This window comes from Octopus sinensis, linkage group LG22, assembly GCF_006345805.1.
Source record: "Octopus sinensis linkage group LG22, ASM634580v1, whole genome shotgun sequence".
Classification (NCBI taxonomy): domain Eukaryota; kingdom Metazoa; phylum Mollusca; class Cephalopoda; order Octopoda; family Octopodidae; genus Octopus; species Octopus sinensis.
In genome coordinates, this window is record NC_043018.1 from 13,260,032 (window position 1) to 13,277,906 (window position 17,875).

The window sequence follows — 17,875 nt, forward strand, 5'->3', positions numbered from 1 at the left end:
TCTTCCTAATCTTGGTAGCCCTATAAGGGTCCATTGCACTGTACAGATTCTTTGATTGAGCCATGAAAAAAAGCCACTTATTTAGACTCAGGTCTGTCATGAGCTCAAGGGCTCATAAAGTTTGAGCTTAATTCAGTTTCCAAGGTTACAGCACTCCCCACTGAACAGGACACCAGTCCATTGCTGGGTTAATTCCCCATTTATTGCCAGTGCTCATTTTTGCCAGCTGAGTAAACTGGAGCAACATGAAATGAAGTATTTTGCTCAAGAACATAACACACCATCAGTTACTAGGATTGAAACCATGACCTTATGTTCATGAGTGCAACAACACCTTCACTGGGCAACATGCTCTCATTGGAAAACAAAATGAAAAAAATGTAAATCTGAAAGAATTGAAAAAAGAGTAGATGAAAAATCCAGTTTTGGTTTGGAATTTAATTTTTCTTCTGATGATGGCATAATTTTGAAGAACAGATTGTATCTCTGCTGCCAGTCTTTGCAGGATGTGCGTATCTGGTAAGGTTAGGTCATTTGGTTTCTAATACCATTGTGTGGTGCAGTGGTATGTGACAAGGGTTATCCAAGAGTGAAGTGGATTTAAAAAAAATATAATTTAAGATTTTAGGCTCTCTTGTTTTGTAGTGAATATTTATTGTAATCGATGTTTTACATGTATTTTGTCACATCATCATCATCCTCCTTTAATGTCCATTTTCCATGCTGGCATGGGTTGGAGCACACTGTAAAGGGGTCGGTATTAGGAAGGGCATCCAGCCATTATTGGACATTTGGTTTGTTATATATACAACACAAAAAAAATATATGTACATCCACTGGTCCAATGGTCTTTAGGTGTATATTGGTTTCAGATGTTAGAACACAGTGTCACATGGGGTGCACCATGATGCATTATATGCACATTGCATGTAATACACCTTGAGGGTCACATTGACAGGTGTGTCTTCACAGTGATCCCCTTCCAGTAATAATACAATGGTTTACATCTCCCATAGTTGTGGCTCAGCAGTAATTTAGTCAGTTTTGAGAAGAGAAGTGAAATTTCAAACAATCACTTTAAAAATGCCTTACTTGAAAAACCAGAGTAATGGTTGGCAGCAGGAAGAGCTTCCAGCCATAAAATACCACCTCTGTAGGTTACACTAAATCCATGCCAAGATGGGAAAAGCAGTGGAAAAATGAAAGCAAAACAATGATATCCTATAGGGAGTAGGGATCCCCAACCAGTGGGCCACACAGAAAGAATAAAAAAGTTTAAATTGTATTTCTATTTTATTGACTATCACAGTCTTCTGGGTGTTTTAGCATTGTATATGTTTTATGAATGTGATGTATATGTATTATCCATGTAATGCATGGCTCAGTGGTTAGAGCGTCGAGCTTACGATCGTGAGGTTGTGAGCTCGAATCCCGGACCGGGCTGCGTGTTGTGTTCTTGAGCAAGACACTTTATTTCACGTTACTCCAGTTCACTCAGCTGTAGAAATGAGTTGTGACGTCACTGGTGCCAAGCTGTATCGGCCCCTTTGTCTTTCCCTTGGATAACACTGGTGGCGTGGAGAGGGGAGGCTGGTATGCATGCGCGACTGCTGGCCTTCCATAAACAACCTTGCCCGGACTTGTGTCTAGGAGGGTAACTTTCTAGGTGCAATCCCATGGTCATTCATGACCGAAGGGGGTCTTTATATTACATACATGACACATATATAATTGTATACCAGGCAGCACACTTAGCTGCGTTTCATCCGTCTTTTATATTATAAAGTTCAAATTCTGCCTAGGTCGTCTCTGCTTTTCACCCTTTTGTAGGGGGGGGGGATAAAATAAACACCAGCTGAGTGCTGGGGTTGATGCAGTTGACTTACCCCCTCCCCTGAAATTGCTGGTCTTGTGCTAAAATTTGAAACCATTATATATCACACATTTAACACACACACATATACAAATAGTATGTATGTATTGTTTAATTAAATTGTATGTTATCCACTTTATTGTAACTTGTGTGTGTGTGTGTGTGTGTGATCCTCCTGTCTGTGGAAAAATTGTCTTGTTTGACACTGGTCTTTTGTCTAAAAAAGGTTATGGAGAGTATCTTGAACAAAAAAAAAAGAGAAAAGACAGGTGAACAAATGTTTTACAGTTTTAAAAGATCAAAAGATTTGTAACAAAGAAGAGGACTGTGCAAACCTGTTTCCCACGGTCCATGAATACAATTGCTTTTGTGACCTGGATTCAGGGCAATGAAATTAGCACGAGGGAAAAAGGAGTAATATCAAAGGTTGAGAAACTTACCTGCTGAATAACGAGGTCACGTATTCATGCATTGCATACAACGATACTCTGTCACCTGTCGCAAATATTTATGTTGCACAGCATTAACCACATATTACGTTTTATTGACTTTTATTGCTCATTGTGTGACTCGTGTCACAACTCTCGAATTCCTCCTCGTTAATCACCTGTCAGTGTTACCGACATAGTTCATTCATTATATGCACATTGTCAGACCCTGCCGTAACACTGTTCATTCAGTCACGTAGAGAGACACCAAGGATCTTATGAAGACCCTGCATTCAGAACAATTCAAGCTTGTTCAGGTCTCAGCGCTGTAGAGGAGGATGAGCAGTACCAGTGTGTGGGAAAGATGGGTGAAACAAATTGAGGAAGACCTGAAGTTGCAGTGCCCCAACCTTGAGCATGCTAAGGCCAGCACCACTGATTGGAGAGGGGGGAATAACATCGTTATCACCAGAGTCTGTCATCCAGCGGCACCCACAGCAACATATTGGTTGAGGGGGCAGCCTCCCCCTCTGGTCACCAGCTAGGAATTTGAGAAAAAGAACAACACTCTGTCATGACATCTCCTAAAATCAATATACATCTAAAGACCATGGCCAGTGGGTGTATATACATTTCTTGTGCTTTATGTATAACAAACTGAATGTACAATAATGTTATGCATTCTATTTAATGAGAAAATACAGGGTGCGTAAGATATTTGGGGACAGATTTATGTTTATAAAAAAACAGATATATGATAACTGATGATAACTTTATTTATCAAAAACTGCTGTGAAGTTGAAAATAAACCTTTTCTATAATGTTATTCAATAAAGCCACCTTCAGTTTCAATAACTGCTTCTATATGAGATCTAAATCATCTACATGCTCGAATCAAGTGGTCCTGGTTCATTTTGGACATTACTCTGACTATGGCAGTTTTCAAAGAATCTTTGGTGCTATGGGCATGTTCATTGACCTCTCTCTCAACAATGCTCCACATATAAGTCCAATGGATTGAGATCTGGGGAATTAGGAGGCCAAATGTTAGGGGCGATGTGACCATGAAAATTTTCAGCCATCCATTCCTGTGTTACTAGAGCCATGTATGATAGTACAGAGTCTTACTGAAACCCATATGGCCTTCCATTGCATACACTGTCTATCCAGGGTTTAACAATTGTTTCTAGGACCTCAATGTAGGCGGCAGAGATAACTCTAAAGCCTTGTGGAAAGAAGTAAGGAGGCTTCACATGTCCTACATTGCTGACAACCCCTAAAACCATGATAGTTGCAGGAAATTTTGTATGCATAACACTTGGAACTTCAGAAGGGTCTGCACATAACCATCTGTCATTTCTTCTGTTAACTTTTTGATCTTGGTCGAAGTTTTTCTTGTTTGAGAAAAACCAAATCAGATCTTCTGCTGGATTTTTCAGTTTTTTCAAGAGCCTTTTAGATCTAATGTAGTTATTTTCTTTTGCTTTTTGTAAAATAAATTGACCTTTCCTCATCATATAAGACTTATATATGATGTCTTCATGGACACTTCTGATTGTTCCTTCTCACACATGGAGATCTTTTGCAATTGACCTTATGGATTTTCTGGGATTGTAATTAATGCTCTGTTGAACTTGCTGGATAAATTCAGGTGTTCTGATGATTTCAGAGCATTTAGAATGCTTTTCATGCTTTTATGCAGGTGATACACTTCTATCTTCAGTCTCTAACTCCTTACGAACCCTGTAGACAAAAGATCTGGCAACTTTTAAAAGTTGAGATATTTCTAAATCGCTATGCTTAGCCTTTATAACCACAATAACAGCATGCCTCTTCCTTTCTTGAGTAAGATGAGGGTCTGCCTTTATTATTTTCTGAAACAAAGATTATACAGAGTTAGCAACAAATGCGGCAGTGACCAAAAAAAGGTATGTCCTCAAATACCTTACGCGCCCTGTACATGTACAACATCTATTATAACAAACATTCACTATAAACCAAGAGAGCCTAAAATCTTAAATCAGAGGTGGTGGTTGACCCCGTAATTATTTTTTTTTTAGCTTGGTAATTATTGTAGTAGTCTCTTTTGACGAACTGCTTAGGTATAGGGATGTAACCACACCAACACCACTTGTTGAGTGATGGTTGGGGACAAAGAGACATAAAGACACACGCATAATATATATATATATATATACACACACACACCTACACACATATACAGTGGGCTTCTTTCAGTTGCTGTGTACCAAATCCACTTACAAGGCTTGAGGCTATAATAGAAGGCACTTGCCTAAGGTGGCACAGAGCGGGATTGAACCCAGAACTATGTGGTTGGGAGGCAAGCTTCTTACTACACAGCCACTTATATTTCTACCATTTTCACTCACAAAGCAATGGTCGGCCTGAGGTTATAGTAGAAATGTTCTTATCCTAAGTAGCTGGAATCACTGGTTGCAAAATTAAGTTCATAACCATACATGGGGAAGTTTTTTTTTGGACATATTGTGTTCAAAATGCAACTCTTCTATTTCCATAATTTTCTATCAGTTAAAAAATGTCTTTTGTACCTGTTCCTTGCTGTGTGTCTGGAACATGAAAGTTCTTAAATCCATTCTCACTGATGCTGGACCTTCATGGTCTGACCTTTTGGACGAAGTAGAATTGGTGTCACAATTTAATCACTATAAAGAGGCTGCAATAAATTGCCAACATTACTTCATCTCGATGATGAGACCTTTAAGGGTTCTAGAAATGTTGATGATATGTAGACCACGAATGTCTAGAAATGTTGACAACTTTCCCTGCTCCAAACAAACTGCAAGAAACTTTTTTTATTATGAGCAGACACATCTCCTCACCTTGTTTGTTGTTATCACAACATTTCAGCTGATGTACTCTCCAGCCTTCATCAGGTGTTTTGGTGGAATTTCAAACCCAACCCTTTATTTAACTAATGGGGTACTCTCTTCTCATTCCTAAAGTATGTTGCTGGTGTTATTTTGCCGTTGATATTATTTTTCAAGGCCCTCCTGGGATCGAACTTAGAATCTGAGGGTTAGTGACCCATGCTCTTATCCACTATGCTATATGCCCATGGGCAGTCATAGAGTGAGAACAGGAATGAGAACAATGTACCCCGTTAGTCAAATAAAGGCTTGGGATTTGAAACCTGATGAAAGCTGGAGAGTACATCAGCCGAAACGTGTTAACAACAAACAAGATGAGGGCACCTCTCCATCCATTGTAAATAATGGACATAATTCCTCATCTCAAAAATATAGGATAATGCAAGAAATTTGTATGAAAGTATGATAACGCATGCATATGTACAAACATTCATGTAGTTGTATGTTTATCTAAATTTGGTAATATTATTATTATTATCTTTGGCAGCCTTTGTGGAAAGATTCTGTAGACTAAAGGGGAATATGCTGTTTTATTTCAAGAGTAAAGAGTTCACAGTGAGTAATTCATCATTTGTTTTGTTTTTTCTTGTCATTTTAATGTCTGTTTTTCCATGCCAGCAGGGGTCAGATGGAGTTTATTGAGGCTAGATGTCCTCTCTGTTGCTACCCTCACCTGTTTGCAAGTAAGGTAAGATTTTCCCTTGGCCAGACAAGTGGAAATGAAGGACAATCATTTTACAAATATCATGTGATATCAAGACAAAGACACACACACACACACACCACCACCACCACTACCACCACCACCACTTAGCATCTGTTTTGCATACTGGCATGGGTCGGATGCTTTGGCAGGAGCTGGGAATCCAAAGCACTGCCCCCACCTCTACACATATTTATCTTACCCAAGGGTTTGACTTTAACCTATTAATGCACAGCGTCCAGAAAAATGGATGCAGGAAAATTTACTATTACTTGTTTCATGTGTGTATAGTTGGTTTGTTTGCATGCAGTGCCTGCTCACTGATAGAGCACCAGTTTAGAAGCAGACTATACCAAAAATAAGCTCAATCGGTAGTTTACTTAACAAGCAATAGTAACTTTTCCTGCGTCCGTTTTTCTGGAGGCTTTGCTGTTCCTAGGTTAATCAGAAACAGATTGTCGTGCTTCTCATAAACCTTCTTTGTAGTTTGATTATTTGGTGAAAATCAAACCACCAAAGCAACTTAGACCGTCCAAAGGATGGGCGCATTTGCTAGTATATATATATATATATATATATATATATATACATATATATATATGTGTGTGTGAATCATCATCATTTAGCATCCGCTTTCCATGCTAGCATGGGTTGGACGGTTCAACTGGGGTCTGTGAAGCCAGAAGGCTGCATCAGGCCCAGTCTGATCTGGCAGTGTTTCTACGGCTGGATGCCTTTCCTAACGCCAACCACTCCGTGAGTGGAGTGGTTGCTTTTTACATGCCACCCGCGCAGGTGCCAGACGGAGCTGGCAAACAGCCACGGACGGATGGTGCTTTTTACATGCCACCGGCATGGGGGCGAGGCGAGGCTGGGAAGCCTCGCCTGGCCCATATATATATGTATGTTAGTAAATGCATAATCTTTTACTCTCTTACGGGTTTCAGCAATTATTCATTATTTCAGGGTAGTATAATAATACAGCTGTTTTTTTTCATTGCAGAACACAGATCCATTGGGTGTGTTGATTATTGAAAGATGTACAGTAGAATTAGACACAGACGATGACAACTTACATGGATTCATGCTAGGCAAGTAGTTTTTATCTTCAGTTTCTTGGAACACTACGACTTAGGCATTTTCCTGTCTTTCTGTCACCATTACCATGTTTGCTAACTCTCCATGTTTTGATCTGTTGTAGCCATTTTCTGTTGGGGTTTTAAGAATTCATCTATATTTATGCTAAATGCAAAATAGGTGTGCCTCTGGTAAACTTATGTAATGGACACACACACACAAACAGACTGGACAGTAAACTAGATATTGCATGACCTCATGGCTACTCTTCACTCTACTCAACATATTTGGATTATCCTACTTCACTCTCTGGAGGCACATGGCCTAGTAGTTAGAGCAGCGGACTCGCGGTCGAGGGATCGCGGTTTCGAATCTCAGACCGGGTGATGTGTGTGTTTATGAGTGAAACACCTAAGCTCCACGCGGCTCCGGCAGAAGGTAATGGCAAATTTCTGCTGACTCTTTCACCACAACTTTCTCTCACTCTTTCCTCCTACTTCTGCCACAAAGCAGAGGAACCATGGTGTAACCCACTATGGTGCGGTAAACTTTCAGACCCTAGTCTAGATTGCGAATCCTCTGTACCCCAGGATGGTTCAGCTCTCCACCCGTTAAAAGCTACCGTTTACGGAATGAGGATAACAACATAGCTTTCGCACCCGTGCAACCGCCAGTCTATCGCGTGTGGTGGGTGGATCTTCAGGTTGCCACATGCATTCTTAGTGGCTTAGAGTAGGCTCGAATTAGAGATTATTCTTTGTGGCTAATGGCGTGAGTCCTGGTTGGAAGAAGAAGACAACAACAGCAGCATTTTATATTCCCTTTTTCAAACTGGTTTGGCTTGGATGGTTTTTCCGAGGTAATGTTTTATGGCCAGAGGACCTTCTTGTTACCTTCTTTTGTTCCCTCTTATACCAAATAGGGGTACAGGATACCTATTTTGACCCTTCAGCATTCAGATTATTCTGTCAAATGTAATGCTTATTCATTCACATTGGTTTCAATCACTCTTGTATTGTCTTGAACTGTTCAGATTTCAGTGATGTAACTATTTATGTTTTGGGTGGGTGTGACAGGCCAGACCCACTCAGGTTGAACCTAATATTTGGGCCAGATATTGGCTGGTTTGAATCCTAATGGGCTAAAGCTGAGATACAGTTTATAAGAATTAATTACATATGTGGCATAATAAATGGATCTTGGTCAGAGTTTCCAAAACATGAGTTTTTAGGTGTTTGATCAACTGAAGTATCTTCTCGGTGAATTAGAATGAAAGTGGCTGAGTACTTTCACTGATAGTGTTGTCGTCATCATCATCATTGTCATCATTTTAATGTCTGCTAACTGTAAAAGAAGAAGAAGAAAATCTAAAGACACAAATATTCTAACAAGTTTCCTTGGGAAAATGGATATGAAACAACAAAGGAAACTTTTAAAAATTATATTTGAATATCATCATCATCATCATCACCATTTGACATCTGTTTTCCATGCTGGCATGGGTTGGATGGTTTGACAGGAACTGACAAGCACAGGGGCTGCACCTGATTCCATTTGTTTGTTTTGTTTTGGTTTCTATAGCTGGCTGCCCTTCCTAATGCCAAATAATTCTTTTTTTGTTTTTTTTTTGTATTTGCAGTATATGAAGGAGATGAAAATCCTGTCCATTTTGCCACACGCACAGAAGAACAGAGGGATCAGTGGATTCAGACATTACACATCGCTAGTTACGAGTGTCTCAAAATGCAGCTGCAAAGTTTACGGGAACAGTTGGTTAGCAAAACAGGTCACGATCCACTTGATAGAATGCCTCAACAAGATACGTGCTCCACCAACCCTCCAGGTAATCAATATTTTGTGTTCAAGTTTAGTTCTGGCCAGTGTTATTCTGTTGCTGCAGTTTCATTCTGGTTGCGAGTCAGGTTTGTTGCTGAGTAGTTTATTGCTGTTGCTTCAATCTGTCAACTTGGCAATGTTTATCATACAACTATAGCTAACCTTTATGTTGTTTCTGTTGAACAGTTTATGGGCCTCGTGGCTAGTGGGGTGGGTGGATGGTAGAAATGTTTTATGAATAATGCTCTGAAAGTTTTCTGTTTACTTACATAGTATATGTCACTATTATTAACATCCTTTCTGTGACCTCTTTTCCATGCTGATACAGGTAGGACATGACTGTTTTAACACAGCATCTTGCCATGTGTTGGAATCCACAAAAGAGAGGCCTAGCATCCGTAGATCAGACCTCATCACTTTCATTTGTAGGTTCCACTCTCAGCACTGTATCACTTTTTAACCATCTACTGTTCTTCAAACTGCACCTGTCTAACACCCATGGACATGTTTACAAAGTAAGAAAACAGCACAGCTCCCATGACTTCAGGAAACATTTTTTCCAGCTAAGAGTTGCTGAAGCATGGAACAAACGGCCAGCATCAGTTGTTAGTTGTAGGACCACTGCATCCTTCAAAACTTCCATGCTTCCTGAGATTCGCCAACACTACACCTGATTTTCTCCCCTACATACACACGCAAACATGTATCTGACTCATACACTGTTCACTTCCCAGACATTTGTACATTACTGCATATGCTTTATATGCACTTTTGACAAGTTGTGGTGCACCTGAGCACTGTATACAATAATTTCATTATTATTATTTTTATTATTTCGTATGCATTTCTTTGAGGGTCATAAAAACCCTACCAAATCTAACATTTGTGCTTGGCGCAGTCCTGTGGCTTGTTGAATTCTATCAAACTGCTCAACCCGTACCAGCATGGAAAACAGGCCTTAAATGATTACGATGATATATATATATATATATATATATTATATATATATATATATATATATGAATTAAGCACATATATATACTTGCCTGCTACACACACATATAAATATATGTATACATAAATATATGCTTATAAACATAGTTCAAATTTACAGAAAACAAAAGACGGAGACAGTTGAAGGAAGAACAAGCAGGTTTATTAGTTTAATGCTTGGGAAGAATGGGAGAGTCTTTGGCATTTTGAGCCTCTTTGACAGAAAGGGTTGAGAGGGAAAGCAAAGGTTCAGGTATTAACACGCATACATGTATATTCATGCACAAATGCAAAAAAGATATTTATACACGCATACACAAATATATGTAATTACATATACACACACACACACACACACATGCTCATATTATATATAGATATGTTTTGTTTATTTTTATAGATCTTTCTGGTGAAGAACCATGTGTTGAGATATGCATCGGTAAGTCTTTGACCTTTCTATGTTGCTGGCTGCCATGCATATATGCGTGTGTAGTATTATGTTATATGTGTGTGTGTGTGTGTGTGTGTGTAGATCCAATTTAGGGTTTGCTTTTGCACTTCAAATTGCTTTCATTTATGTTTAATTAGATTATTGATATAAAATAAAATAGTGGCAGTTTCAGGAAAAAGCACTTGGTACACACAGTAAATACTATGATAATAATAAAAGAATTATCTGCAATAAGTTGTATGCCCTTTTCACTCTTTGAAAAAAAAAAAAAAATTTCTCCACAGAAGATAAAAAAATGAATATGTTTAGAAACGATTATCTCTCCCTGAGCAGCAACTCTCTTTCGTTCTACAGCTTCCTGTAAGACGGCCACAGTAAATTTTGTCTCCCCTGTATTTTATGTCTAACTCTTTTGTCTCCATCCCAAGCTATTCTACTCCAGTGGAAGTGACCTGGCCGAGTATCTGACTTATTGGATTGTCCAACTACCAACCTTCTCGCTCATACTTCAAATTCAAATCCACTTATAGTTTTAGGGTGTGTTTCTGAGGCAGAACACTTCATTCAGCAAGGCTTCTGATCAGCTAGCTGTCAGGGATTATATATATATACCAGATTATCTGGAAAAGTTATCTGCGATAGACTGATCAGAGATACACTTATGGAGAGACGTATCTCTCATTTCGATAAGCCAGAAAACCAGAGGAAACATTGAATTTCTTAGCTGGTCCTTAGGGGACCAGGGGAGATATTTACAGCATCTTCATGAGCATCATTGTTTTTACATCTGCCTTTTTTTTTTCTGGTTTCCTGGGTTGGATGAGACTTATTGAGACAGTATTCAGGGTGGATTTTTTTTCTGTTGCCAACCCTTCCTTTATCTGTTTTCTGTCTCAGTCATTAGACTGTGGCCATGCTGGGTCATTGTCTTGAAGAACTTTTAGTTGAATGAATCAATCATAGTATTTACTTTTGTTTTTAAGCCTGGTGCATATTCTATTGGTCTCCTTTTACCAAATTGCTAACTTACGGGGGACATAAACAAACAAACACTAGTTGCCAAGCAACTTTCATTTTCATGGGCTTCTTTCATTTTCCATCTACCTAATCCACTCACAAAGCTCTGGTTGGCCCTGAGGCTATAGCAGAAGACACTTGCCAAAGGTGGAATACAGTGGGACTGAACCTGGAACCATGTGGTTGGTAAGCAAGCTTCTCACCCCACAGCCATGCCTCTGCATCTTATCTGTTTTCCATGGAAGATATTTCTTGTTCCACTGGTTTTTAAATGTGAAAACTAACGAAACCACCAAACTACAGGACGAATTGTAAACACAGCAGGCTTCAGTACAGTTTTTGCCTACCAATTTCGTTGATGAGTCATTGGCCTACTTGAGTCTTATCCAAGATGCCATACAGTAGAATGGAACCTGAAACCATGGGATTACAAAATGAACTTCATAACAACCATTGCTGCTCCTTATTATGTTTTAAAAATCTAATGCAGTGATTCTCAACTATTTTTTACCTATGGACCCCTTTGATTCCTATTTTACTTGAGTGGACCCTCATAGCCATTCGATGTTTAGCCCTTTAAACCCTCTAACATTTAGACTGGCCATGTCTGGCCAAATAGTTTTACCTGTTTTATGCTCAAACTGGTCAGCTCTGGCCTCTCACACCTGCCATACAATATCGTTCTAAAAGTTGACAGTTACCTCATCAAAATATCACAGATGGAAGATAATGATTGACTAATTCAAAGCTATGTGAATAAATAAGCATCACATTCAACACAGTGTCAATGGTAAATGGTTAAACAATCCGATTATATTTTTATAATTATTATTAGGAATTGTGGGAAAAAATTTTTTTTTAATATTTTGTGCCCTGTAAGAGTATATTTAACCAATTTATTGCCCACAAATTTTCACAACAAACTTTTAAATGGACCCCAAAGGTCCTCATGGAATCTGGTTGAGAACCACTGATCTAAATTTACTCATTAAGACGTAGAGATACTGAAATTAGTAGTTGAATTAGCAAAAGTTCAATACCTAAAGTTTTGTGGTTGATCATTGATTGATATTGCCATCATCATCATTTTACACCTGTTTTTCCATGTTTTCCATGGATGGAAAAGTCCATCTCAGCACAGCAGTATCTTGCTACTTGTTACTGTTCCTTCTCATCTTCACAATATCCAGCATCCCAAGCTCAGCATTTACTGTTTCTTTCTAAACCTCCCTCAGCATTCCTTTCCAATTGGATTTCTTAGCACTTCATCATTTTATTCTCATCCTTCACATACATCACATATCTTTAGCATCACTGTCAGCCTCTCTTGCACCCTATGGCCAAATGCTCATTCATGCATGCAATTCTTTCCAGTCATTGCACATCTTCTGCATCATGTTTTACTATCATGCAACATTGCATTTCTTACACATGCACTCTACTGTCTATCCTTAACTCAGACAAAATAGTTCCCTGAACTGGTTCCACCCCATTCCTATACCCTGGTTACTACACTTTCACAGCACTAGCTGTCGACTATTTCTAGTAAGCTTCCTGGGTAATAAAAGGTAATCTCATCCTTTTTGTCTATTGTGGATGTTATTGTGCAGTGTGTTGTTGTTGTGTAGCTCAGGTCAAGCTTAATTGAACAGATCTCAGACCTATGACCAAAAACATGTTAGCTGTGACCATCCTGTCTTATTTGACCTCTGTTGGATTGCATTACCTAATGTGTCCTTTCATTATTAAACTGTTTCCATACCAACCTAACTAGGATTGTCCCCATTTCTATGGTAAAAACCTTCCAACATAATTTTATTTAAGTACCTTTTGTTTATTTTCAAATTATACTTCATGGGCAGCACTTTGTGGAGAGGGGATGAGTTGATTACTTCAACCCCCAGTACACAGCTGGTAATTAACTTATTGACCATGAAAAGATGAAAGGCAAAGTTGATCCTGGTGAAATTTGAACTCAGAACGTAGCAGCAGACAAAATACCTATTTCTTTATTACCCACAAGGGGCTAAACACAGAGGGGACAAACAAGGACAGACATAGGTATTAAGTCGATTACATCGACCCCAGTGCGTAACTGGTACTTAATTTATTGACCCTGAAAGGATGAAAGGCAAAGTCGACCTCGGCGGAATTTGAACTCAGAACGTAACGGCAGACGAAATACCGCTCAGCATTTCGTCCGGCGCGCTAACGTTTCTGCCAGCTCGCAGCAGACAAAATACCGCTAAGCATTTCACCCGGCATGCTAATGATTCTGCCAGCTTGCCTCCCTACCCACCAAAGGAATAACGACAGTTGTTTTACCAAATTTCATAAAAAATTCTTGATTACTTTTGTAGCTAAAAGCCACATTAGAAATATGGGCATAAAGTGCAATTTCAGTGATATTTAGCTGTTATTTCTCGCAAGTTAGGCAACTGTGTAGAGGCTTTCTCTTTTAGTGATAGGATGTTGTTTAGCCCCAGGTTATTCATGGTTGAGTAGACCTAAGCTCAAAAGCATTCCAGTTGAGACTATCAGGAACTGCAGTAATTTTGCACTCCTCCCCCACCATTTCATTTATTCATTTCTGGGGAAAAAGTATACAAATGACATTTGAATGTCAAATTGTCTATGAAACGGGGAGAGGGCCATGAAATGGATTCTTGTAAAGTTCTTGATTGTGGTGGAGGTGTTTAGTTGCTTTGGTCGGCCCTGATCCAGCAGACCTCCAACCAAAAGCATTCAGTCCACCCTGTAAGGTGGTTGCCAAAACAGACAGTGAATCCTGGTGCACTCTTCTATCTAGCCAGCCCCTGTCAATCCATCCAACCCATGCCAGCATGGAAAACAGACGTTAAATGATGATGACGGCAATGTCTTAGACACCACATATATTGTAAGGAGTATTTGCCTCAGTGAGCCATTGAGGGATTCCGCAAATTTTTACTTCCAAGAATTGACCCTTCTCACAAATCCTAGGCCTTTAACGGGTTTGTTCAGCCAACAAATTTTGAATTCATCTTATAGACCCCCACTTACTTTCTTTGTTGACCCGTTTCCCCAGATTTCTGAGACCCCAGGTTGAAAACTACTGTCCTTTGGAGATTAGAAATACCAGCCAAATTTCTCTTGAAATGAGATGATACTGGACATTGTAGTCGAAGACAACACAATACCTGAGAGGACAATTTGATCACAATTCAAGCACTTTTGATCATAGGCTGGCCCAGACAGGGTTGACCATGGGGGTACTTCTCTGTCAAAAGAAAAAAAAACCCCAGAATTATGCTTAGTATAAGGTGCACATCAAACATTAAGAGATCTGATGGTGATTGGAGGTCAAACCGATTGAAGTGGTTTGATCTCTGATGACAGTCATAATTGAAATATTTTTATATCTAAGGGTGAAGATATCAGTCAGAAGGATAAGAATATTATTATTACCCTTTTCAAATTCGGCTGAGGTTGACTTTGCCTTTCATCCGTTTTGGGTCGATGCAATTGATTTATCCCCTCCAATATTATTATTATTACCCTTAGTTTAGAAATAGTGGTTCTTAGTTCAAAACAGTTTAGGACAGTGTAGACATCCAGGAATATGGCACCTGATGATGACTATGGCCAGAGATCAAACCATTTGAAACACTGGGTAAATGTAAATCTTTAATCATACAGCTGATAGATTGAGAAATCTTTATCTGAATGAAACTTGACTCTTATTACCATTTTTTTCCATAAATGCCAGCTTCCCGTCAGAGTTCTGGTAGTTTCAGTAATTCTTTCATTTCAATACTTTTACACAGACATCTTTTCTTTTTGCAGGTTAGAAAAATCTCACCAACTTTTTTAAAAAAAGATGATCAACTTTTGTATTCTCTGAGTAAAATCAGTTGGTTTTTTTTTACTTCTTTTTATAGGAATTTAGAAACAATTTTTTTTATTTAAAACATTTTTTTTTTCTGATAAATAGATCTAACCCCTTTGAGACAAATAAGGGATTTTTATTATATATTTTATACTTTTATATGGAATAATAAAAGAGAATATTTTTTTGTAAAATAGTGATTTGTGTATTTTTTTTCTCAAAAGAAAATTTGCAATATCTTTATTGCAGAGCAAAATTTCTGAAGACAAAGCTATCGTATAAAAATGGTTTTTGTTTTTTAAGTCTAGCCTCTCATCCATTCTGGGCCATCTCTTGTTTTCTTAAAAGAGTCTCATAAAGCCATATCATAACCCTTTAAGGCTGGGTATAAATAGCAAGTCTTTTTGTGTGCGACACCAAAAAAGTGGGCGGGGGAAAGGCATGATGATAATCAAATAACTTATTCTGCAAGTGTAGCTGATGTACCACACCCGTCTTCTTCACAATTCATCAGTGTGTCAATAAGCCCCACCCATCATCTGTGGAAGAAAGCATGTTGTGTCAATACGCCAGAACCGACCTTAATGGGTTAAAACAGCAATTTTAGCAGATTTTAAAATAATCACTCTGGTTTTAGTTTATGTTTTTAATTGCTGATGATTTTCTTGGTATTTAGTTGTGACCCATTAACGATCTGCATTCCTTTCCCCTTGCGGTAAGCTTTGTTTCCTTTGATAAAATAGGCCTCAAAATTTGAAGGAGGGAAATGGTTGTTTTTACTGATACCAGTACTTGACTGGTCCTTTTTTTTTTATCACTCAGGGGCATGAAAAACAAAGTTGACCTTGGAGGGATTTGAACTAGAATGTAAACCACCACAGCTAAAAACTGCACAGCATTTTGTTTGACTCTCTAATGACTCTTCCACTCCTCTCCCGAGTTGTTGGAGTATCAGACAAATGCTGTATAGTATTTGTTCTGGCTCCTTTATATTCTGAGTTCAAACTCCATCATGGTCAACTATAGATTATCATCATCTCATTATACTAGTCTTATTATTATTGCTCATGTTTTATGTTGGATGAGATGGTAAAACTTCATAGTATTTAGTTTCATTCCTCTATGTGCTGGGTTCAATTCTTGCTAGGGTTAACTTGCCTTTCATTTCTTCAGGGCTGATAAAGTAAGGAGCAGTAACATACTGTTATAGCCCCCAATCTCTCTCTGCCCCTGCCTAGTTGTGTGTTTTTGATAGTAATATGCAATTTGAGGGATGATTGTCTATTATTTCTTGCATTCTGAGAGACTGTGAAGAACAGTACTTCCCAACTTCTTCACTGTCAAAGCTCTTTTTTTTTTATTTAGATGATATTTTTTTACATAGATTCTAGGTTTTTGAAAATTCTGTCTACTTAACTGGTTTTGAACTCAATTTCATGGACTTGCTCTACTTCCTTTGGGAACCTCAGGGCTCCGCAGATCCTAAAGCACTGACACAAAACCTTTCTTCATCAGCTTCTCTTTTGTCATTTTTGTTGATGTCTTTGCTCTCTGCCTGTGAAAAATGGTCCAGTCCACTTAGCCGTAAATAAGTGGTAAATAAGTGGCTTGTTGTAAAATGCATGATCAGCTTGTCCTGTTTTCTGTTCAGAAGAGGTATTGGGTCCCACTGTTGTTCTCTCTATTTCTAGATGTACAGTAGCTGTAACGATAGTCTCTCACCCACAGATATCAGGATGCGAAAATGATTTGATTGTGTGTGTGTCCCCATCTGTCCGTCCAGTGTAGTCCACACCCTGAATCCCACCATATGGCACCCTACAGATAAGAAAAATCCCTCTCTCTCTACTGCAACTTTCACCACTTGTTAAATACCAAGCAGTTGTCCGCTGACATCTATTCTACAACACTCTCCACATGTTCATACTGCCACACTCCAACCTTTGCATGTCCTGGCTGCTACATTATACATCTTTTACAACATGGCCATTCTACAATCCTCCACTTTCAGCAACCTTCACCACATGTGCTACAACACTACAGCTCACTCGCACACTGTAGCGCATATGTACAAACACACACACATGCATACATATACACCCCCTGCCCACTATAACTCCAGCAAGCAATGGTACCTCTACATGGTTGTTCACTTTACTAAAAATAGCAACCAAATATAGATGCAGGTGTGGTTGTGTGGTAAGAATACAAGTGCAGGCATGCTTCCCAGCCACATAGTACTGAGTTCAGTCCCACTGCGGGTTACCTTGGGCAAGTATCTTCTACTATAGCCTTAATCCAATCAAAGCTTTTGAGTGGATTTGGTAGACGGAAACTGAAAGAATCCCATTGTGTGTGTCTTTGTGTATGTGCTTGTTCCCACCACTGTTTGATAACTGGTGTTGGTGTGTTTATGTCCCCATAACTTAGTGGTTCAGCAAAAGAGACTGATGAAATTAGTATAAGGCTTTAAAAAAAGATAAGTGTTGGGGGTTAATTCTTGCAACTAAATATTCTTCAAGGTGGTTGCAGTCTAATGAAACAAGTAACTGAGAGAAGATAAGCATCTCTCAACACTCTGCCACCTTAAAACAAGAAGAAAAAAAAAAGAAGGGAAACCCACAAGATAATTTGGTCCTAGATAGCTTTAAAAAGGTGGGAGAGTCACTGTTGGAATACCTTTGATTACAATTCTTCTGCATTAGATTTGACCTCAGATT

At 38.8% G+C, this 17,875-nt stretch overlaps 1 protein-coding gene across 2 annotated transcripts in view; it reads left to right on the forward strand.

The window, feature by feature from the left end:
- The window catches only part of LOC115223171 (inositol polyphosphate-4-phosphatase type I A), a 100,131-nt gene that overhangs the window by 23,073 nt on the left and 59,183 nt on the right, over positions 1-17,875 (forward strand). For both annotated transcript variants that reach the window (XM_029793607.2, XM_029793608.2), the window contains exons 3-6: positions 5,698-5,765; positions 6,917-7,004; positions 8,630-8,833; positions 10,220-10,258. In XM_029793607.2, the coding sequence (XP_029649467.2) occupies positions 5,698-5,765; positions 6,917-7,004; positions 8,630-8,833; positions 10,220-10,258 (399 nt within the window). The remainder of the gene's footprint in view (positions 1-5,697; positions 5,766-6,916; positions 7,005-8,629; positions 8,834-10,219; positions 10,259-17,875) is intronic.